Source organism: Alternaria alternata, assembly GCF_001642055.1.
Source record: "Alternaria alternata strain SRC1lrK2f unplaced genomic scaffold CC77scaffold_8, whole genome shotgun sequence".
Classification (NCBI taxonomy): Eukaryota; Fungi; Ascomycota; class Dothideomycetes; order Pleosporales; family Pleosporaceae; genus Alternaria; species Alternaria alternata.
In genome coordinates this window covers 1,035,426-1,056,787 of record NW_017306197.1, presented here as the reverse complement: position 1 = coordinate 1,056,787, position 21,362 = coordinate 1,035,426, and the positions used below count along the sequence as shown (strand labels likewise).

The 21,362-nt window shown below is 51.2% G+C and overlaps 10 protein-coding genes across 10 annotated transcripts; 5 read left to right on the top strand and 5 right to left on the bottom strand.

Annotated features, from left to right (window-relative positions):
* The first annotated feature begins 871 nt into the window (after window positions 1–871).
* CC77DRAFT_840202 (hypothetical protein) lies at window positions 872–3,701 on the top strand. The gene has a single exon (XM_018533371.1). It carries the CDS (start codon window positions 1,120–1,122, stop codon window positions 3,367–3,369), a length of 2,250 nt encoding a protein of 749 aa, XP_018387244.1. The 5' UTR covers window positions 872–1,119; the 3' UTR covers window positions 3,370–3,701.
* Window positions 3,702–4,291: 590 nt separating this feature from the next.
* On the bottom strand, window positions 4,292–5,947 carry CC77DRAFT_1060603 (hypothetical protein; the record flags this gene model as incomplete). Its single annotated transcript, XM_018528347.1, has 2 exons — window positions 4,292–4,430; window positions 4,482–5,947. The coding sequence occupies 2 exons, from the start codon at window positions 5,945–5,947 to the stop codon at window positions 4,292–4,294; spliced, it is 1,605 nt and encodes a 534-aa protein (XP_018387243.1).
* Window positions 5,948–6,963: 1,016 nt separating this feature from the next.
* Window positions 6,964–8,231, top strand: CC77DRAFT_1008119 (hypothetical protein; the record flags this gene model as incomplete). Its single annotated transcript, XM_018523519.1, has 4 exons — window positions 6,964–7,213; window positions 7,277–7,581; window positions 7,643–7,927; window positions 7,989–8,231. 4 exons carry the CDS (start codon window positions 6,964–6,966, stop codon window positions 8,229–8,231), a joined length of 1,083 nt encoding a protein of 360 aa, XP_018387242.1.
* Window positions 8,099–9,135, bottom strand: CC77DRAFT_1039993 (hypothetical protein). The gene is made up of 3 exons (XM_018527185.1): window positions 8,739–9,135; window positions 8,529–8,657; window positions 8,099–8,434 (listed from the first exon to the last, which is right to left on the bottom strand). Exons 1-3 carry the CDS (start codon window positions 8,856–8,858, stop codon window positions 8,324–8,326), a joined length of 360 nt encoding a protein of 119 aa, XP_018387241.1. The 5' UTR covers window positions 8,859–9,135; the 3' UTR covers window positions 8,099–8,323.
* A 119-nt stretch (window positions 9,136–9,254) lies between these two features.
* CC77DRAFT_961289 (LETM1-domain-containing protein) lies at window positions 9,255–11,497 on the bottom strand. The gene is made up of 2 exons (XM_018535618.1): window positions 10,691–11,497; window positions 9,255–10,644 (listed from the first exon to the last, which is right to left on the bottom strand). The coding sequence occupies exons 1-2, from the start codon at window positions 11,246–11,248 to the stop codon at window positions 9,517–9,519; spliced, it is 1,686 nt and encodes a 561-aa protein (XP_018387240.1). The 5' UTR covers window positions 11,249–11,497; the 3' UTR covers window positions 9,255–9,516.
* Window positions 11,498–12,038: 541 nt separating this feature from the next.
* Window positions 12,039–12,888, top strand: CC77DRAFT_933664 (adenylate kinase; the record flags this gene model as incomplete). The annotated part of the gene is made up of 2 exons (XM_018534333.1): window positions 12,039–12,204; window positions 12,251–12,888. The coding sequence occupies 2 exons, from the start codon at window positions 12,039–12,041 to the stop codon at window positions 12,886–12,888; spliced, it is 804 nt and encodes a 267-aa protein (XP_018387239.1).
* Window positions 12,889–13,218: 330 nt separating this feature from the next.
* CC77DRAFT_1039990 (hypothetical protein) lies at window positions 13,219–14,940 on the top strand (the record flags this gene model as incomplete). The annotated part of the gene is made up of 2 exons (XM_018527184.1): window positions 13,219–13,563; window positions 13,628–14,940. The coding sequence occupies 2 exons, from the start codon at window positions 13,219–13,221 to the stop codon at window positions 14,774–14,776; spliced, it is 1,494 nt and encodes a 497-aa protein (XP_018387238.1). The 3' UTR covers window positions 14,777–14,940.
* Window positions 14,941–15,299: 359 nt separating this feature from the next.
* On the top strand, window positions 15,300–17,296 carry CC77DRAFT_1088848 (ethanolaminephosphotransferase 1; the record flags this gene model as incomplete). Its single annotated transcript, XM_018529471.1, has 6 exons — window positions 15,300–15,315; window positions 15,381–15,490; window positions 15,557–15,726; window positions 15,806–15,883; window positions 15,954–16,135; window positions 16,221–17,296. 6 exons carry the CDS (start codon window positions 15,300–15,302, stop codon window positions 16,919–16,921), a joined length of 1,257 nt encoding a protein of 418 aa, XP_018387237.1. The 3' UTR covers window positions 16,922–17,296.
* Window positions 17,290–18,500, bottom strand: CC77DRAFT_839996 (hypothetical protein). The gene is made up of 3 exons (XM_018533369.1): window positions 18,195–18,500; window positions 17,720–18,122; window positions 17,290–17,633 (listed from the first exon to the last, which is right to left on the bottom strand). Exons 2-3 carry the CDS (start codon window positions 18,120–18,122, stop codon window positions 17,452–17,454), a joined length of 585 nt encoding a protein of 194 aa, XP_018387236.1. The 5' UTR covers window positions 18,195–18,500; the 3' UTR covers window positions 17,290–17,451.
* Window positions 18,161–19,500, bottom strand: CC77DRAFT_933197 (hypothetical protein; the record flags this gene model as incomplete). Its single annotated transcript, XM_018534300.1, has 3 exons — window positions 18,161–18,783; window positions 18,939–19,155; window positions 19,213–19,500. 3 exons carry the CDS (start codon window positions 19,498–19,500, stop codon window positions 18,161–18,163), a joined length of 1,128 nt encoding a protein of 375 aa, XP_018387235.1.
* Window positions 19,501–21,362: the final 1,862 nt, after the last annotated feature.

Sequence of the window (21,362 nt, the reverse complement as noted above, 5' to 3'; positions counted from 1 at the left end):
GCCGGACTGTGCCTGCGGGGACGAGTGCATGGCGTCGGCGTGACTACAAAGCGACTACGAGCAGACTACAAAGGCGGCGCCAACTTGCGAGTATTGGTGAGTAGTTGTATTGGCACAGGGCGAGCAGCAGATGGGCATCACGTAAAAGCCCCTTACGCCGTTTCTTGGCAATGGGTCTCAGCTAGTTGTTCCCTGCATGAGTTAGATTTGCAGGCAGGCGGGCGGTCCAGTCGACAAGTGATGTATATTCACACAATTATAGGCAGAATTCTCAGCTCTTGACACAGAAGCGTTGCAGGAACAGTGGTTCGCAGGACGGGCAGCAGTTTAATGAGCAATAGTCTGGAACATGTTCCGCTCCACAATGTGCCAACAGCAAATGAAGTGACGCGAAGCGAGTGCCACCCTATCGACGGGCAGCGCCCAAAAGGGAAGCAATCCGAGAGGGGGGATACGGGTGGTGTAGGGATGGGACTAGTGAAACGAGGCAGTCGGAGCCGTGGCTGGTATGCAGGTGACGCGTGAAGGACATTGGAAGTTTGGTACGGCAATGTTGAAAAGCAATGGCAAAGTCAGCAGAGCGAGAGATTTGATCATGTATAGGGCCGCCAATTGCTGCCATGCGTGCATCGGTGTGGCTTTGTGTCAGGGCGACGGCGCGGTGGGTCAACGTCGTGGACGCAGGACAAGATGCAGGGCCGACTGATGGTAGGGGATCCTATTGGCGTGCAAGGAGCATCCCCGGTCCACGTCTGGTTTCAGGAGGTGTAGTTTAGCTATTATTGCACGCGACGACGAGCTAGAGGGCACCATAGAACATATCGCCGTCGCCCCCGTCTATCTGCTTTCAGGCCTTGCAGACCATCACTCGACGCTTGTTGTCGTATCCGCTCCTTCGCGCTGCATTAATTCATTCTTCTTCCATGTTGCCGTCGACTGCATCGATCTGCACCCCGATACACAACCAGCACACCACTTCCACCGCCGCCATCGCCTGCTTTTCCCGCCAAACCCAGCCGACACAGCCCCAGGCGGCTTCTTTTGCCCGATCGCGCGCATGACGGCCCAGCGTCATCAATCTTCCGTCGCAGAGAGTCCATGAACTAGTCCGTCTTCACCATGGCAAACAGACAGCAACGCCCGGGCGGCCTCGACTTCCGCTCGCAGTCCTTTGACCCCCCTTCCTCCGCTAACAAGACATTCAACAACATCAACCACAACAACCACCACCTCGGCCTCGGAAACCTCGCCAGCGCCAGCATGAGCAATCTGACCCTCGGCTCAGACCTGCCCAGCCCGCGCACCGGCGAAGCACCGCCCGCCCTCTCTCCTCTGGACGCCCTCGCCCTCCAGGGCCGCCTGCTCGCAAAGCGATTCGAGCAGCAGGACAAGAATGGACGCCGCATGAGCCGGATTGCACCTCTCACCATCCAGAATGAGTTCGGCAACCGCCCCGGATACTTCTCGAGCATGTCCAACTCGACCGTCAACTCGCCCAACGAAGACGCAGGCCCCGTCAAGTCCCCACGACCCGATGCCTCCCCCAGGCAGGAGGTGTCTTCGGACAAACGACACCAGTCCTACTACCCTCAGTTCGGCATGGACGAGCCCGAGATGCAGTATGCCATTGGGCCTCTGCAGAGTCCCATGGCCACCATTGCTGAGGCCAGTCCTGCCACTCCGCCACAGGGCTACTTCGACATCCCCAGGTCGCACTCGCCCGATTCCGTAGAGCCTCACATTGGCCTGCGCGAGGCCACACCCGTCAGCCCCCACGTCCCCGTTGCCGCGCCCTCGCACATGTTCCTCAGCCCGCAGAGGAAGCCGTCTGGTGGCTCCGAGCACTCGCAACAGTCGCAGCCGCGGTCGCAACCACGCTCTAACCTGCTTCCCCCGCGCTCGTCTAACTCCCTCCACTCAACCCGCTCTCCGCGACAGTCGCCAAGCATCCGTTCTGTTGCCGTCGGATACGATGAAGTCGACGACATGTCCCTCAGCGGATCCTATGATTCTCTGCACCAGAACCGCAACTTGTCTCCCAGCTCTAGCCTGTCTAGGGCCCAGTCCCCCTTCACGCCTGCTACAGGCCCCACAATGATACCACGCTCGCCGTCAGCTGCATCTGACTACTCGGTCAATGGCTCCAGCCTGCCGCGCCCCGCCTACAACTTCTCGAGACCCAACTTCTCACGACCCACCAGCCGACAGAGCGTCCGTCCGTCACTAGACGTACGGTCTGACGTCGGGCCCTCACGACAAGCGTCAGACGAGAGCGTAAACATGCGACCCTCGTTTGACAATCAGCTCCTACGACAGGACTCCAGTGACAGCCCCACCGCACACTACGCGAATGAGCAAGTGCACACACCCGTCAGCATGGTAAGCGAGGACTTCCGTCGGTCAGGCGACTTTTCCAGCAACCCAGCCCCCTCCTACACATACACCAGGTTCAACCTGCCTCGCGGCCGAGCCGTCGACCGCAAGTCTGTCGGCATCGAGGACTTTTTCAGAAGCCAGATTACATGGGATCAACCAGGCCAGCAAAACCCTAACCAGACTCAGGCGCGTCCCCCTTCACCCGAATCTCCACCGAGGTCCTTTGACCAAGCACGCCAACAGCAGCAGCAGCAACACGGAGCCCCGTCCCTTACCTCCAGCAACAGCACCATCCGTGCGCGAACTGCTGGCTCAGTTGGCGAAGTCACAGCCCAGCAGCACTGCGACATGGGTCTTGAACTCCACGAAGCTGGCGAATTACTCAAGTCAACTTACCACCTCCGTCTCGCAGCTCGCGCCGGTCTTCCCGAAGCAATGTTCTGGTACGGTCTCGCCTGCCGCCACGGCTGGGGCATGCGCGTAAACCAATCTGAAGCTTTACAATGGCTCCGCCGCGCTGTCGATAGTGGACAGCTCGAAGTCGCAGACGACGAAGCCCAAGCCGGTGCTACCGATCTTACCAAGAAGAAGCAACATCGTGCTCAGTACGCCGTGGCCATCTACGAACTAGGCAAGTGCTACGGCAATGGCTGGGGCGCCCCGCAAGACAAGTCGCTCGCTCTCCGCTGCTACGAAATTGCGGGTAACTGGGGCGACGCCGATGCGCTTGTTGAAGCTGGATACTGCTACGCCGAGGGCGTTGGCTGCAAGAAGAATATGAAGAAGGCGGCCAAGTTTTACCGTGCTGCCGAGGCAAAAGGTGTGAGCATGGTTGGTAACAGTTGGATCTACAAGGAGAAATACATGGATGATGGTTTGGATGAGAGGTCGGGAAGATCAGCCCACAAGCAAGATCACTCTAGTGCGGAGAAGAAGGCGAGGGATAAGAGTCGGACGAGGACTATGTTTGGGAGGAAGAAGAGTGCGGTTTAGTTGGGGGCTTGAGAGAGAGCCTTGTATATGTGTTCACGACCTTTGTTTTCTCTCTACTTTGGCGACGGCGTCTGGGTTGGCAGCAGCGAACAGTTACTGTTACTGCTGGGGTATATTACTCCCCCTTTCGCCTTTTGGTTCGCGCAAAACATTTTTTGCCCTTCGAATACCCCCATATTTACGACACCTGCCTGGCGCATGGCTTGGCCCCCTGCAAGCTCTTCTTGCTCATACCTTTTTTGGGACATCTTGGACATGTCGACATACTAGCTAGCTAGCTGCTCTTTTTTTTTTCTGTCTTTTCTTTTCCTTTTCTTCATTGTTTGGTTGCTGCGTTGGGAGGGTTCTAGAGCCCTTCATTTCCTTTGTCCTTCTCCTTTTTTTTTGTTGTCTTTCCTTATACCACCTGTTCGCTTGAGTTTTGTCTACGGACACTTTTTCCTTTCTCTCTTGTACGTAAAGTCTAATACCGGTACTGGTGTACTCGGTCTGGAGGATGGATGGGGGCTCTGTTATCTCTCTTTCCACAAAAAATGGGTCTTGGGATTACATGGTCGATTTGTGAATAAGGCGAGCACTGGGTTTCCTTTTGGTTGTCCTGGGTCTTTTCGCATTATACCATGCTAGCTTAGTGAAGTAGTGTCTTACCTGGTAAAAGGGTAGGATGGAAGAATTGAAGTTGAAGATATCGAACTTTGTGTTCTTTTTTCGTGATTGTGGTGTCGTTACCCCTCTGTATATGTATGAGGCCCTCTCCTTCGATGATGATGGTGATGGTGGTGATGGTGGTGATGGTGGTGTGGTGAGCGTAATTAGTTCGTTGTCTATGGGTTATCGTTGTATCATGACATGAGATAGGATGTACCACGGTATCGCTTCACGGTATTTCGTACATAGCGACGCTGCTTCTCTGTTCATTCGTTTACGTTGTTAAACGACGTCTTGTGTTTGTCTCGGTCCGGTCGATGTCAAACTCGGGCGGTGGATGCACAACTTCTCTCCCCTGTTGCCCTCTGTATTCCTCTCGTACCTGCCTCACGAACTGGTGCCATGCTATCACTCTGCCGAGCGTTAGTAAGAGGACGGTGATAGTAAGTGCGGCTATTACTCACGGATCATATATATGTTTGATGTACTCCATAAGATACGCTTTTTGGAATCCATTCGTCTCGAAACGTGAGTCAGTCAAACAAAACTCGATGGCTCTTGCCAGAACAATCGACTTGGATTCTGATAATATATCACTTGCCAATCGTTTCGGTTGAACCTCTTTCCAAGTTCCGCTCTCGTCTCGCTGTTCAAATTTCGTGCCAGTGTCATGATTGGTTAATCGTAATGGCCTTGCGAGGACGATTTGGGCGATAGTGATGCCTAGATTCTGCAGCCGTTGCGCGACATGTTCGTGGGTTTGTCCCGGTGTACACTCTCCTACAAGCATCATGCAATGGTTTGTTGTCTGGCTGCTCTCCATGTGCAGACCAAAGCAGCATAAGCTCTCGAACCATTTCGTTTCCCATAAGAGAAGAGCCCAGTTGACTATACCACGGACATGGTCTGTGACACCCACTTTCCAACTCTGAGTAGTAAAGTAATGGGGCTCCTCGATCAGTAAACTGCCGATCGAACCTGCTCTTTCGATTGATGCGTCCTGTCTGGTGCAAATGGTATTTGTGACATTAATATTTCCAGGGACGTTTGCTCGGTTTGTCGTTGGGAGTATTGGCCTAATCTTGCCGCGAAAGTCGTGAGTTTCCTTGTTGTCCATCATGTAACATGTCTTGAGTTCCCATATATCTCGAGCCGGTGTTGTCTCATGACGGAACCGTAATTCGAGATTGATATCCACCAAGAATTCCCATACAGCGACGCTTTTAAGATGTTCTGGAGGGCGAAGTCCCAATACCCAATCTCCCGTGCAAGGCCCTGCGATACATTCCTGACGTAAGCTTTCGACCGACTCCGTAAGCATCGACATGAATTGTTCCGCTTCCGTTGCTTCCTTATTTCGTGCATAGGATGAGCCTTCAGCCCAGTTCGCGCCTGTACGTGCTCGTAATGTCATTTCCGAACTCTTCTCTATATCCTCAATAGCCTTTTCAAGTCTTGTGAGCCAACTCTCCATAAGACCCTTTTTGAATAAAGAATGCATTGCACGTTTGGTGATGGCGCTGCTTCCACCTTTCCGCCACTTGGCCCATCTTTCTTGCAGTGGTCCTGTTATTCCCCGAAGTCTTCCCGTCCAGTGGTTGCTGGTTACGACAGGAAGATTTTGTCCTTCTGCAACTTCATCTTCGGCTTCTTCCACTCGACGTTGGATTTCGCTTGTCAGGACTCTAATATCCTGGAGCTCGGGCACGACTTTAGCCACACCAGTAGCTTGGTCGATCGGGGGATACTTCGACCACTTCATGTCCCATTCTCTTAGGCTTGCTTGACATCGTGCATATCTCCGAGCGTAATCCAGGTATTGGTCCTCGTAGTTCAAGTACGCGTCGGCAGCATTCGCAAGGTTGCTTATGCCACTAGAGAGCATGCCCAGACATGCCAAACAAGCGCCCAGGATCGCTAGAGGATCCATAGAAGATTGAATCCTTTTGGAACAATGAACAATGGATAGAGGTGACTTGTGTAGTTATGTGTGATGTGAAACAATCGTTGCGCATGCGATAGATGCTGCGCTCGTCGTGGGCTGTTCCAAGAACGCAGGGCTTGACCGGAAACGCCACACTGAAGAAGGCTGCATGATAGATAAATCACTCTACCAATCACGTTATAACACACTTGTCTCTACGCCCACAATAGAGCACATGAGTCATAACTGAGCCAAACTGGGCCTTGTGATCATTAATCGGTTGCTGCGCAAGTTTAGGTTCCCCATCAGCCGGCAACCTAGCCTTGGTAACATTTTTTTTGCCAATGCCATTGTCGTTGTACAACAATGGAATTCATGAATATCTTCCAGTGGCCGCGGCAGATATTGCAATACACAATTGACACATGGAAGACCTCTGGAGGACCATCCGGCCAGGATCTATATCAAGATTGTAACGATGTCATTCGAGGCTTTGAGCGTGCATTCGCTCTTGAGAACGGCTGGGCTGTTCACGACAAAGAGATGACTTTCCATCTACAAGAGGCAGCTCTGGGTCTAAAGCAATGGAAGGACAGTATCCGATGGTGTGCCACTCTTGATCACCACTGTTTTTCCGAAGAGGATAATGAGAGCCTAGTCCAATTGGTATTGGTGTCGCTTGAGAAAGAGAACTTTGGACTCTCTGAGACCATCTCTCAACATATGAGGAATGTTGCGAAGGCGCTGAACAGTATTGAGCAACTCTACATTCAGCGTGGGAGAAGCGCCAACCGCTCTGGGGATCGTATAAAAGCCAAGTACTACGATTCTTGACATTGCTTGTTCATGATTAACTTCCATACAGTAATCTAATGAAAGATAATTGCATCAAACTCCTAGACACTTCCTTGGAGTGTCTCGCGATTCAGCTTGTACCGCTAAGTACGTACGCAGAACTAGTGTTTCAACCGTCACATCCAATTGCATTCAGACCCATTCCTCCGTCAAACACACTGCAAGCAATGAAAGCACAGGAAAGTAGCAGCAAGCCGAAGGATAAGCAAGCACCCGCTTTCCTGAGGTCACCATCGGATCCAATGCCATCCTCTCAGTGCGACCGCGCCGAAACGCCACAGGAGGTTGCAATCACGCAGGATCTAGCCCCAGCATCAAACCCGCAGGTTGAGGCTAAATCTGAGCGAGTTGCTGTCCTACAAGAAACAAGTGGCTTGCATATCTTATTCGAACCGACAACAGCGTCTTCCGATCTAGGTATTGAGTAAGAAGCCTCCAGATTCTCTCTTTCTTAGAGTCTAATCAGAACTAGTATAATAGCCGTACATGGGCCAGGAGGTGATGGATTCAGCACATGGACGGACGGGAAGAGTGGGAAGTTGTGGCTCAGAGACTTACTGCCTAGATTTCAAGGCTTTAGAAATGCTCGCGTCATGACCTTCAACTATGTTCATCCTACTTCTTTGTCAAGACGAGGAACTCGATCTCGCACCGAGCTGTGGTTGGATGAGACTGCAGAGTCATTGGAGAGCTGTATCATGAAAACAAGGGACGAAACGAATACACCCAGGGGAAAGCCGATTATGTTCATCGGCCATTCATTGGGTGGCATCATCATCAAAATGGTAAGTCCTTGGATACTTCCAGTCTATATACGTTGATTGACAATGAACTTCGTTACTTTAGGCTTTAGCGATGGCACATGGGAATGATGCCCGCAGCATCTTCTATTCAACGAAAAGCATCATCTTCTTCGGGACGCCGCGCATTGGGCGACAACAGAAAGTAGCCGAGCGTCTCTTAACCTTGCAGAGAATTATTGAGGCGGCTGGGATAAAGCAGGATGAGGCTCTCGAAGCTTCAAGATATGACGGTAATCTGATGGTTGATACAACAGAATGGTTTCACGACTTAGGCAGAGGGCTTCTGGTTACCTCATTCTACGAACGCGAGAAATACAACGACGTACTTGTAAGTCAATATCTGATATAGTATCTGGTCGTACACTTTGTCGAGCTGACCAACCTCCAAGGTCGTGGATGGAAATCAGGCCAGAGGAAACTTCGCCAACGAAACAACGATAGGTCTGGATGCCAACCACCACACAATCTGCCAATTTGCTTCGGAGAAAGACGAAGGGTTCGCTGAGGTCCATCGGGCAATGTACATGCACCTAATGGAGATTTCGAGGGCTTTGGATGCTAAAGAACATTCACCCACAGAGAATAAGCGCGCTATACTGGATGATCTTGAGGCAACTACTAAACCTTTGTGAGACAGGAAGAAGTATAGTAAACAGTTCTCGCTAGCATCTCGCTTGCCAGTGGCATGCCGTCCTCAACCACTTTCACATTGCATATGCCTTGTTTAGAATTTCCTCATAGCATCATTAACCAAATCCGCACCGAACGTCGCTCCAGCACCGTAGACTGCCGCGTTACCAAATTTATGCGCCAATTTCGAAGCCCATTCGTGGTGCTGAAAACCACCTTAGCGTCTTTCCTCTTCGTTTTCTTCTCTTCTTTCAACCCCCAAGAGGAGAGAGGTTGGCATAGACAAGCACACAACATACCTTTGGATGATTCGGATTCGCCGGATGCGCCGGATCCTGCGCTTGCTGCGCAATAACAGCCGGGTTAAACTGATTCCCCCCATTCACATATTTCGGATCAATATACTGAGACGGCTGTCCATTTGGTTGCTAAAACACCACCACTTAACTGTCAGCCAGCGTTCACGTCCACACAACTTATCTTGTTATTACAACACGGGAACAACGCACGGGTAACTGCGCCTGGATAGATTGTAACTGCGGCGGCGACAAAACACCAGAGTTGGCAAGGTACTCGAGTTCCGTCTTGATGGTCCCTAGCGAACGGTTGATTTGTGCTGGGTCCGGCATGGCTGGTGTGCGTGCGTGCGTGCGTGCGTGCGTTTGTGTCGATTCGACAAAAGTCCAGGCAAACAAAGGAGGAGGAGGCGTAGAAAGAAAGAAAGTCAACTACGTAGAACCGAGTGTAAAGAAGAAAGTAAACAATAGCTAAACTGCCCTAGTTTGATGTTTAATCACTTGGCTAGAAAGCTTGATTGAGATAACGAATAAGGCGTTGCGTTGATGGTGGGGGATGGGGGGAAACGGACGGGAAGCATGACGTCAGCATTCTAGATTTCCGCGTTCGTATGGAAGCTGGAAAGAGATAGAGAGAGAGGAGAGAAATCACTAAGCAAAGAATTGCATATAGACTGGTGAAGAGTAGCAGCAAGTTAGTAACAAAACAATCACACTGTAGCTATTTTCATCTCAACAACCTCTAATTCTCACGAGAGTATCTCTCATTTAATCTATACAATTCTATAGACCCGTCCCCTATCTCAACAGACAAGCGAGGAACGGGTGTAGTTTCTATATACACATTATATATACATGTGTTTGTATGTGTGTGTGCACATCGTCTTTTCAAGACGCCAAATAACGGGAGATTTCGTAGCTATACACATGTAGTAGAGAGAAAAATTGTTGTTGTTATTGAAGTAAAAAAAATGAGAAAGAAATTTCCCTTTTACTCCTTCTTCGTAGTAGTAGCAGCCTCAACGGGCTTCTCGTCCTTACCAGTAGGATCATCCATCTTCATAGCACGCTCATCTTGTTCAGCGCGCTCAGCCGATCCACCAGCGGCATCACCAGCACTAGCCTCGGCTTCTTTGCTTTCCTCGACAGCCTTGGCCTCTTTGGCATCCTGGGCTTCTTGCGCGTCCCTAATCGGCTTCTCGTCAATGTCCTCGTGGTCCTTGGGGCTAGCCGTAGCCTTGTTCTCCACAGTCTCGGTTTGTTCATTCTCCTCGTTGATGAGTTCTTGCTGCTCCTTGAGGACTTCAAGACGCTGCTTGTTGGTAGCGGCGCCTTCGGCGTTGCGCACCTCGAGATCCATTTCGTGGTAGAGTTCCTCGGGAATGGAGGAGAGGACGGCTTCCAAGGCGTCGATTTGAGAGGTCATTTCTGTTTCCTTGCCCTGGGCGTAGACAAAGGCGTTGGAAAGGACGAGGAGGGTGGATGGGACGCCGTGCTTGAGACGGAGATCGAGCCAGCTAGTAAGGTCGTCCCGTAAGCGGCCGGGAGAGACACCGTAGGTTCGTAGACCGCGGCTTGCACAGGCAGTCTGGAGCTCGGGGACCGAGAGGGACTCGACACCTTCGTAAGCAATGGATCGATCGTCACGCTTGATCTGGCGCATGCGAACGCGAACCTGGTAGCGTAGGAAGTTGTCTGTGCCGAAAGAGGTGATGTTCATATAGCGACAGATGGAAACAAGCTGTGGGCGAGACAAGTTGTCGAGGGTGAGGTCGTCCTTGAAGATCTTGCATACTTTGATAATCTCGTCTGGTGTTGGCTTCTCGCCTGTGGTGCGCACTTTGCGGAAGAACTCGCTGAACTCTGCTGTCTGAGCGTTCTCGGCGGAGACAGGGAGACCAGTTTCCTTTAGTGTTGTGCGAAGGAACGCGCTGACGTCCTTGCGAGTTGCTCGGAGTGTCTGGGCTTTGGTGTCCTTGGCTGACTGGCCCTCATATGTACTGGGCAACATGTTGGGGAAGAGCTTGAGGGCTACTGGGAGCAGCAGCTCCGCAAAGGGGACGATGACGAAGGGCAGGAAAGGTACCAAGCGAGCAAGGTCCTGTACGGTGCGTTGCAGCTAGTTTTGTTAGCAGCATTCGGACGTATCGCCTCCACATACGTACCTGTCGACGCTCACGGCGGGTGAGCTCGTAACCAGCGGCCATCTTCAGTGCGAGTTTGGAGCTGATTCGGACCTCAAAGCCAAGCAACTTGGTGCCATCCCAGTAGTGCACCAACTCCTTCTTGACCTTTTGCCAGACGGTCAGTTTCTTCTTCTCTTCCTCCTTCTTCGCCAAAACCTTCTTCTCCTCTTTGGTCTCGGCGGCCGACTTCTCCACCTTTAGCTCGCTTAATGTCTGAACATCTTGTGCGTGTGTTTTTGGGTTGGCGGTTGCGCCGGACTTGGGAATGAGAGGGTCGTGTTTGTCGGCGGTTTTATTTGACTGCTGCTGATTCTGCTTGAGCAAGTGCTGGCTCGCCTGCTTAGGGTCGAAACCAGGAGGCGGGTAGTTTTGCGCATTGTTCGATGACGTCGACTCGGTTTGTAAGGCGCGGAGCGGGATGAGTATGCGAATGGCGGGTGAGTTCCTGAGCATGGGGCGATGAGGTCGTGTAGTCGTCCTGATGCCCGCTCTGAAGACTGCGGGCGCTGCCCTCGAAGCAGTGCGACCGGCGTACATGGCGCCGAGTGGTGTGTAGGGAGTGACGTGTATGGTACAGGAATTAAAGTAGTTTTGTGGTTGTGATACAAAGTCAACAGAGGAAGGAAGAAAAGAGATGGCAGATGTCAGAGGAAACAGTTTGGTGCAAAGAGTGGAATGATGCAGCTCTGAGAAAATGGGCTCCGCTGACGTTGCAGCGTCTTCGGTTCGGACTTAGTCTCAGGGACCGCCGGGGTGATCTGCTGGGTAAAGCTTGGTCGCCACCAACGGTGCGCACAAGTCATTGGACTGACGCGCATGGTCGACACGGCTAGGAACAAACCGGATGGCTGTCTAGATGCGCGCCATGGGACGCTACAGGCAACAGCATCCGGCCTCGGGTACTCGTATTGCGCAAAGTGTTGGAATCGATTAATGGTCGTCTTGCAAGTCGGCATGTCGTGGTCAATTGGCCGAGGCGCTGGCGTCTCCGATGGTCGCAGGACGAACGACTGCGCGGCTTGCGAATTGAATGCCATGAATGCTGGGCCGTCCCCTCACCTCCACGCCTATCCGACGGTAAATCGTCCCTCTGCCATCTGACTAGGTGGAGACCCCGTACTTCCTCCAGTCACTTCTCTTCACACCTAAATTCCCCGATCCTCATTTCACTCAATTTTCGCCATGGATTTGTTCTAACGCCTACGAGCCTTTGGCGGAGCTCTCGAGCTTTATTCACCGTACCGACTGTACCCATCTGTACCATAACACGGCATATTCTTAGACCCGCGACTATAACAAGTCTTCGCAACAACGCGTATCCACAACAATGCCTATCCAAAGATTATCCAAGGCCGCCAGAATCATACTGGTCGGCGCGCCTGGAGTCGGCAAGGGCACCCAGACCGAGCGCTTGATGAACAAATTCACTGAGCTGTCGGCCATCAGCTCCGGCGACCTGCTGAGGAAAAATGTTCGGGAGCGGACCCCCCTTGGTAAGTGTGTCGTTGTCGTCGTCCGAAAAAGTACTGACTGGCGCAGGCATACAAGCCGAACACACAATGAAATCTGGCAAATTAGTACCCGACGCCATGATCTTGCGCCTTATCGTCAACGAGCTCACGACCCGCGGGTGGATACGAGACAATGCCCTGCGCCCATATGCGCTCAACTTTAGCTCCACAGATATGCCAGAGACTACAGTAGATGCAGTCATGATTCCCTCGGCGGTACGGGCTCCGCGATATACCTTCTCCAACAGGCCATCCGCCTCATTCATACTCGACGGCTTTCCAAGAACCGCTGTCCAGGCGATACAGCTCGACAACATCGTGCCCATCAACATGGTGGTCAACCTCAACACTCCGAGTGATATCATCATTGATCGCATATGTAACCGCTGGGTACACGAGGCCTCGGGACGTGTCTACAACACTACATTCAATGCGCCCAAGGTTGACGGTAAGGATGATATCACGGGTGAGCCACTCACCCGGAGGGCGGACGACGACCCAGAGGTGTGGAAGGCGCGGTTGAAGAGTTTTAAAGAGAACAACGAGCCTCTGCTTGAGCATTATGACAAGCTGGGTGTGCTTTGGACGGTCAACGGGAACAGCAGTGATGAGATTACTCCACAGCTTTTTGAGGAGTTCAGCAAGCGCTTCGGCGCTGATGACTGATGTAGTACTATGTAACAATCACGTCTTGGCTGGGTTATGGTTATGGTCACGGTTACGGTTCTTTGGTTAGGCCACGTACGATACCTATGTTTATCTCGTTCAGGGTGGTTATACTTGTCGGTTTCCGGTATGCACACAGCATATGCGCATGTTTGTTGGACAAGTCGCACTTTCTCCATTTACTGTACATGTTTGACCCGCCGTCAATATATGGCGGTCAAGTGCACTCACTATACATTATTAATCGTTTCTTCAAATCACAATCACTGCACAATGGCCATCATGGAGGAATCTCACCCGCTTTATAAAAGCGCGGAGGACTTTGAAGCCATGCATGAGGGCGTGAGGCATCATGCGCCCGCCCTGGACAAAGGCGCTAACGCCGGGTCGTCAACCGACGTCACCGACAACACTCCGAGCTTAACACGACCCCAGCCAGCCAGCCCGCAACACCAGTTCGACGACATACTCGACGACCCCGAATACGATCACATAAGCGATATTGTGGAGCTTAGAAAGAACCACATAGTCTACAACCGCGACCCCGGGGCTATCCGCAGACACGCAATGGCGGCCGACTTCAGCGAAGGGCGCCTAGAGACATTCGTCGGCAGCCCGCAGAAAGAGTTGGCAGGCACCCAGAACCAATATGTCTCGTACCAGGTAACCACAAAGGTGTGTCTCTGCCCGCAGCTTCACTACCCGTACACGTTCAGCGTCTGACAAACATCCCCCGCAGTCCGACTTCCAGTCCTTCCAGAAACCCGAATTCTCCGTACGTCGCCGCTTCACAGACTTTGTCTTCCTCTGGAAACAGCTCTCCAAAGAGTACCCGCAATGCGCTGTCCCGCCGTTGCCCGACAAACACAAGATGGAGTATGTGCGTGGAGACCGCTTCGGCCCGGACTTTACACAGAGACGAGCCCACTCATTGCACCGCTTCCTCAAGCGGATAGCGCTGCACCCAGTGCTACGAAGGGCAGCCCTTGTCATCAACTTCTTGGAAAGTTCCGATTGGAATCAGCATATGAAGGGAAGGTCGTCAAGAGCTGCGAGCGGGTCTGAACAAGGCAGCGGCGGCTTCGTAGACGCCATCGCAGACACCTTTGTCAACACCTTTACCAAGATACACAAGCCGGACCAGCGCTTTATCGAGGTCAGCGAGCGAGCTAACAAGCTCAGCGAGGATCTGAACAACGTTGAGAAGGTTACCGTCAAGGTGGCCAGGCGACAGGGCGACCTAGAGACGGATTACGCCGATCTGGCCACACAGTGCCAGAAGCTGACGACCATGGAACCTGCAGTCGAAGGCAATCTGACATCCTTTGCTGCATCAGTCAATACCACGTCACAGGGGTTCAAGTCCATCCGAGACCATACAGACCAAAACTACCTGACTAGTCTACGCGACATGGACGCCTACATCCAGGCTGTCAAGACACTGCTCCGCACGCGAGAGGGTAAACAACTCGATTTCGAACAACTGAGCGAGTACCTGGCCAAATCAGCCGCAGATCGGGATTCCTTGGCCAGCGCGACAGGAGCCGGTATGGGCGCATCTGGCTTCCTACGATCCAAAGTGGAAGACTTTCGGGGCATCGATCACGACCAAGCAAGGCGGCAACGCGTTCGCAAGCTCGAGGTTGAGATTGAGCGGCTGACGGGCGAGGTCGAGATGTCTAAGAAGGCTAGTGAGGCGTTTGATGAGCATACTGTCAAAGAGGTGTCGGACTTTGAACGCATCAAAGCGATCGAGTTTAAAGATACACTGGGGGATTTGGCGGATGCGCATGTCGAGTTCTTTCAGGGGACTATTGAGACGTGGGAGAAGTTTTTGGAGGATATGCGCAAGGAGGAGGATCAGAGGAAGGCGGTGCAGGTGTCGTAGAGTTGAGCTACATGTTGTGATGTTTTTGAGCGAGTAAGTGGAACGCTTGGGCGAGCTTCTACTGTGCGCAACGATGGCTCATGGTAAGAGTGGTCGCACGGCAGTTTGTTCATTGGTAGTCGCGAGTAATGATAAACCCATTATTACATGTCAGTCAACGCCTGGTCCCTTTGCACTTGGGGTGGGCGGTCTCATCAGATTAGATTTGTACGGGGGTAAAGACATGCGTAATCTTCACGTGCAAGATCAATTGGAGCTAAACACATGCGCAATGACGCGCCTGCAACTAATCTCCAGATCCCTGTCTACCGAGCCGGCGGACCCGTCCCTTTAGAAGTTTGACGCCCGCCAAACAGGCGCCCATCCCGTTGTTCATCCCATCCTATTCCACAAGAGACAGGTGCCGACCTGCAGACGCGACGCATCGATTCCCCGCTTCACCACATGGCCACGACCCTTTCTATAAATTAATCCGCCCCGCACAACCTCCATGTCTTTACCTCAGCCCGTCACGTCACCCACTATGCCGCCGAGCAAAGGTACGCCCCTTTGCGCCTCCACTCGTCGAATCAGCGACATTTGCTAATGCGGTCAACTGGAACAGAAACTGCAAGGCACGAATGCGTTTCAGAAGATGCGCTGCAACACCTCCGCACGTACAAGTACTCGAGCGTCGATAAATCCTTCATCTCGCGCTACATCCTCAAGCATTACGTACGCACACCCCTTCTCTCCACGCAAGCGCAGTCGGCAATAGGGGACCTGACGTGAGACACACAGTGGAATGCATTTGTCGAGCTCCTGCCGCTGTGGATTGCACCGAACCTCGTCACGTTATTAGGCTTCTTTTTCATCCTGGGGAACGTGGTGCTCCTCGAGGTTTACATACCGGATTTGGTCGGACCAGCGCCCTCATGGGTATACTACAGCTTCGCCTTTGGCATGTGGATGTAAGATGACCAACACCCATCGTATTGGAAAGAAACAAGGCCGTGGGACTGCTTTGGCTAACAACAAATCTGTGTCCAGGTACTCCACCATGGACAACGTCGACGGAAAGCAAGCGCGCCGAACCGGCACATCGAGCCCTCTAGGCGAACTGTTTGAGTACGTGACAAAACAAAAAAATATTATGAGCCCATATGCGCCAATATCACGATACTGATTGCAACCTTAGCCATGGTATAGACTCTTTGAACTGCACTTTGGCATCTCTCCTCGAAACGGCAGCTGTGGGCTATGGAAGCACAAAGATTGGCGCCTTCACCGCGCTGATTCCTGTGCTTCCCATGTTCTTCTCCACGTGGGAGACATACCACACGCATACGCTGTATTTGGGCTACTTCAATGGACCTACTGGTGCGTTCCCCTGCTCCTCCCTTCACACCTTCCTCCTTTGGTTCCAAACTAGGAATTATGCTGACGGTGGGATGTATATGCACAGAGGGTCTGATACTGGCATGCACCTTTATTTGCATGTCTGGCTACTTCGGCCCAGAAATCTGGTCCACGCCCCTCGCAAACTACTTCCCGTCGTACGCAGCGGAGATAGGCAACGTGACGCTCAAGGAGCTCTGGGTACCCATTATCCTCTTCACCTTCTTTGTCGCGCACCTCCCCGCCTGCATTGTCAACGTAGCCAAGGCACGACGCAGCAGGAATCAGCCCTTGTTACCTTTACTCAAGGAGTGGACTCCGCTCGTCATCTTCGTCACGTGCACCATGGCGTGGCTGGGCTCGCCTTATTCAAGTTTGCTTAAAGACAATCACCTCGTCTTGTACTGCTTGACCATGTCGCTTGTCTTTGGCAGGATGACGACGAAGATTATCCTCGCCCATCTTACGCACCAGCCGTTTCCCTATTGGACGATTATGCTCGCGCCGATGATTGGTGGTGCCCTGATTATCAATCACCCGTACTTTACCATCCCCGGAACGTCTTTCTTTGGGCCCGTCTCGGCTGGGTTCGAGCTGTGGTATCTCCGCGCGTACTTTGTTTTCGCCGCTGTTGTGTATGGTAAATGGGCGCATTTGGTTATTACGAGTATTTGCGATTATTTGGGGATTAATTGTCTTACGATTCCGAGGAAGAGTGGGGAACAGAAGAATGGACATGTGGTGGATGGAAAGGGACGGACTGATTAGACGACGATGTTGTTCGTTTGTCTCTTTCACGGAAGCGATACGATACGATTATCCCCTATCCTCACTCCCCCTTATAGACTGGGCGGCACGTCTCATCGGCATTACAGCGCAGCGCGGCATCACCTCACGAGTGGTCTCTTCTTTCGGCCAGAGAGAGAGACCTACGTTTGACGCTTTCACGACCCGAGCTTGTTGTTTTGGATACATGGTACAGCTTTATTAATTTTCTTGGATCGCACGATTATGCTTGTTCAGCTGCGATTCAGGCTCTTTTCCTTTCACATTCATCATTAGAGCATAGCGGGTATAGTAGAGCTAGTTTAATCGCGTTTTCAACAACGTCTTTTTAGATGAAAGAAAAGAGTGTTACAGGTTTAGGTGTTACACGGGGTTAGGCTATACTTGTCTAGGCTTGATCTGTACTAAAGTAAAGTAGACTAAAATAGTAGTAGTCTACAAAGTATTGTATAGAACGTTTTAAGTAGAAAAAAGTTATTATATTCCACTAGCTCTCCTCAAACACCGTCTAGTTACCAGTTTGAACGTTGGTTTGTTTCGGGGTATCCATCTTCACGTGTGGGGTGCTCGAACTCTCTGCGTCCATCTTCGTCGAACCTTCCATACTCTCGTGAGGCTCCTCGCGTCTCGCCGTATGTATCCGTCCCATTTTCCTGCTCATCCTGCCTTTCACGATAGCCACTGAGATCCCGCTCTTCTGCCCAGGAAACTTTATACTTCTGGGTTGACTGGTATCGCGCATGCTCATACGCATTCTCACCTGGTTCGGCGCCTTCGGACTCTTCTGCCCCTTTTTCGTTGTACAAGCTCTGATCGTTGTAGGAGCTCTGGTCGTTGTAAGAAGACCGCTCCTTGTAAGGTTGCCCATTGTAAGAAGATCTCTCGTTGTCGAACGACCGCCCATTGTATGTGAAGTCTTCTGGTGCGTTCGCGTCGTTCTTCTCTTGCCCTGGCTCTCCATTATACTGATCATCCTGTCCATAGCCGTTGTTTCGCGTAGTGTCATCGTCTTCCCCGTATCGTTCAACCCGTGTCTCGCCGTCTCTATCTTCTTCGTACTGGCTGCGCTTTGTGTCGTACGCCCAGGTTTCCAGTTCTTCGGTTTCTTGCTCATAATCCTCGGGCTCGGGCTCTTCCTGCGCATACCTTCCCTCTGCGCCATACGCCGCGTGCTCATGTTCATCTGAGAGAAGAAAGGAGTCAGTTATCGATCAGTCAGGCTCATTCGCGCCAGGTATCTTGACTCAACTCACACTCGTCTTCCTGGGCATTCCTCACGAAATCCTTCCTCTTGCCCTCAGGGTTTTCGTCGTCTAGACTGCGTTCCTCGTTCGTAGCCGTAGTCTCGGTGCGCGAAATCACTTCAGCCTTTTCCCATCCTTCCGACCCATCATCCGGGTCTAGTTCTCTGTTTCCACCATCCTGGTTCTGCTTGAGGTCGGTGGTAGTGTTCCAGTAGCTCGTGCCTTTGTACACGCCCTTCGACTTGACTTCGTAACCGGTCTTTTTGGACTTCCAAGTTATGGTAAATGGAAGTTCAATGTCAGACTTGGTTGCTGTAGCTATGGCAGTGACCTTGGAAAATGGTTTGGCCGTCGCTGCTATCTCAAGAGTGGCAGTTTTGGTTTCCGTGTTCTGTTTGCCCCACTTGAAATCCTTGGTTTGAGCGACGGAGATTTCGACTCTACCCTCAATGACGCTTGGCCAGCCAAACGTGGCGCTTACAGTGCCCGTGATCGTTATACCATATGAATGCTCGAAGGTGCTAGTAGTGGTCGTAGTCTCGGTAAGTGTGAGCGTGATTGTTTGAACAGAATCAGTATTGTTCGATTGCGAATTCGAACCTGTGAGAATATCGCCAGTTAGCCATGATTATCTGGAAAGTCATCTTTAGGGTGAGCTTTATGAAGAGATTAGACTTCGCTCATCCCTGCAGCTTAGCTTTGCATGAGGTCCGTCGACAGTGCGAACATCATTCTTGAAATGAAATATTGCTTACCAACGACAGCAGGTGTGCTAGACAAAACCTTCTGTTGGTTGATATCGTAGTCCAGGCCAACAAATTCCATGTCTTCGAATTCGAAAGACCAGTACTGGCTATCGTCGGTGGCAGCATCGGCTTTCGCATTGGTGACTCCATCGACAGAAACCACAACTGTGTTGCTGTAAGGATTCATAAGCCGGAACCAATTCTGGCGATCTCCCGTGCCCGGCTCCTGTTTCATCGATGATCAGCAATCAAGTCTCTCGTCCGAACGGGAAAGCCAACGAACTAGTTTGAACCACTGATCTGCCCACTTGCCATTGCCATCATGATGATCGACTCTGGGACTCTTCGCTGTTCTGGAGAACAGAACGTTTTCGGTGAACTTGCTCTTCACCAGATACTGTCCTTTGTAATCTCCGTCTCCGGGTACAAGACACCACCATTGATCAGCAAAGGCATCGCCGCTGAAATGGCCAAAGCCTGGGCTCTTCTCTCGGGAGAAAAGAACCTTCTCCGTCTTCTTGTTTTTGAGACGGAATGAGATTTCCTTAGGCGGGATGAAGAACTCAGACATTATGGTAATAGTAGCTGGAAAGTGTATTGGTCAGGCGAAATGACAGAGCGATTGATTGGAGGTGATGAATGATCTTTGGTAGAAAGAGTTGTTCTGCTGTATTCTGGGCTTCCTAAACGTGTTGGAAACCTACCTTATGTATCTGTCAACCGACATACATCCCTCTTTCGAGCCAAATTTCCAGTTAAGTGTGCCTTCATCAGCATGCGCACACACCGCATACCTTCCACAACTTTCTCTGGGGCTTTGCAGAGGTGTTACGAGGGTTTGCATTGAATGTTCCACGAAGGATCCGATTTTTCCTATACCGGGCATCTCATGACTACGGCATCACCGACTGTGTCTCAATCATTGCTGACATGCAGCGCAAATTGGTGGGTCGACATCTCGATCTGGGCAGCAAGGTGAGAATCGCATACGAAGTTGGTCAGATAGGTACTTAGGTACACAGCCGCAGCTGAACTCTTTTCTTCTTGCCAAGATGGCGTGAGGTGGGTTGGGATTTCCTGATGCGCTTATGACTGCTGAAACATTCACTTATCTTCCCTCTCCGATCGATTAATTCGTTCAGTTAGTTTCCAGCATGATGAAAAATTATAGCGGCTCGAAACCAGCGTATGTAGTGGTATCGTTCGAAGTTTTGGTGTTTGGAGAGCCTTTCACATTGAGGTATTGAGAGTATTCATGTTCCGTTCGTGCGTCGGTGCACGCGTAGCTTTCAGCATGCTACCTACTGTGGACGTACGTCTCAGCATGGCAGGTCCAAGCATGTTTTTCGAGTCTTTGAACCTGTGTTCAAGGCTCGACCTATTTTGAACCCGCTAGCATGAGATCGGAGGAATCAAGCTAAGAAATGAGTTCAATGATTGTAAGTCGTGGCTAGCCGTCGCTTCTTGCAACAGATGACTGATTCGGACCACCGTAAAGCCTCAGGCACGATTGCCCTAGTACCTAGGTACCGGCACAAAAAGAAAGCCCGAAACAAGCATCAGCGGAAATACGCTAGTGGTTATGTATTTGCCGAAGATAGTGCCAGCGGAAGGCCGACGTCGATGTCGTGCTAGCCGATTGTTCTTCTCCGGAATAGCCATCGAAGATACATGAATCCTTGCTGTCTTTTTTCGCTATAGGCGTCCACAACATTGCTTAACTGGGAAGACTTATAGGTTCAGAAAGCTTCGTACAGCTTGTAAGCACGCGTCACTAATTTCTACGAATTGTTACGTTCGAGAACACGAGAGGACTCGATGTAGACAGCAGTAGACTAGCTATCTACAGGACTTCTGCTCTACGATCATGCATTCTTGTAGAGCTATCGTGCAGATGATCGCGAAAAATTTGGTGGAATGTTTAGATAATTGGTGTAGACGGACGACTGGCGGGACCCGTGTATAGACAGATTAGCTGATCGATTAGTAAACAGAACAAGATTGCTGACATAGAGAACACTGGTGTTAGTGTCGCTTTGACTAGCCAGTAAGCTAAATTTGACAGATTGGGCCAAGTGTACTTAGTTTCCTCCTTGGTATATCATCAATTACTAGAAAAGAGACTGGATTATTGCAGTACGGCCGTAAGGCACAGTTTTCAACTAAGGCATCTTAACTAGAATAGCTACTAGGACTTGCGCTATACAAGTCGAATGCGATAGTTGCTGAACAATTAAAATTACCAAGCAACGAAGGGCCTTGGAGTACGGATTTGTGTCTTTCAGAATGATACCCCTGTTTAGCTTGTAATAGCAAAGGAAGTGTACATTAATCTCAGAATTAGTATGTATACTCCGGGACGCAAGTCAAAGCATATTCCTTCGGCCATCATTTCCTCCCAATACCCACCCTAAACAAATCACTTCTTACGCT

Coding starts and splice junctions, on each gene's coding strand:
- CC77DRAFT_961289 (XM_018535618.1), bottom strand. CDS start 11,248: ATGTACGCCGGTCGCACTGCTTCGAGGGCAGCGCCCGCAGTCTTCAGA. Junction 10,645..10,690: donor CCCGCCGTGAGCGTCGACAG/GTACGTATGTGG, acceptor TAACAAAACTAG/CTGCAACGCACCGTACAGGA.
- CC77DRAFT_840202 (XM_018533371.1), top strand. CDS start 1,120: ATGGCAAACAGACAGCAACGCCCGGGCGGCCTCGACTTCCGCTCGCAG.
- CC77DRAFT_1039993 (XM_018527185.1), bottom strand. CDS start 8,858: ATGCCGGACCCAGCACAAATCAACCGTTCGCTAGGGACCATCAAGACG. Junction 8,658..8,738: donor CTATCCAGGCGCAGTTACCC/GTGCGTTGTTCC, acceptor GTGGTGTTTTAG/CAACCAAATGGACAGCCGTC. Junction 8,435..8,528: donor CGAATCCGAATCATCCAAAG/GTATGTTGTGTG, acceptor GGTGGTTTTCAG/CACCACGAATGGGCTTCGAA.
- CC77DRAFT_839996 (XM_018533369.1), bottom strand. CDS start 18,122: ATGAACATGAGCACGCGGCGTATGGCGCAGAGGGAAGGTATGCGCAGG. Junction 17,634..17,719: donor AACGAAAAAGGGGCAGAAGA/GTCCGAAGGCGC, acceptor CCTGGGCAGAAG/AGCGGGATCTCAGTGGCTAT.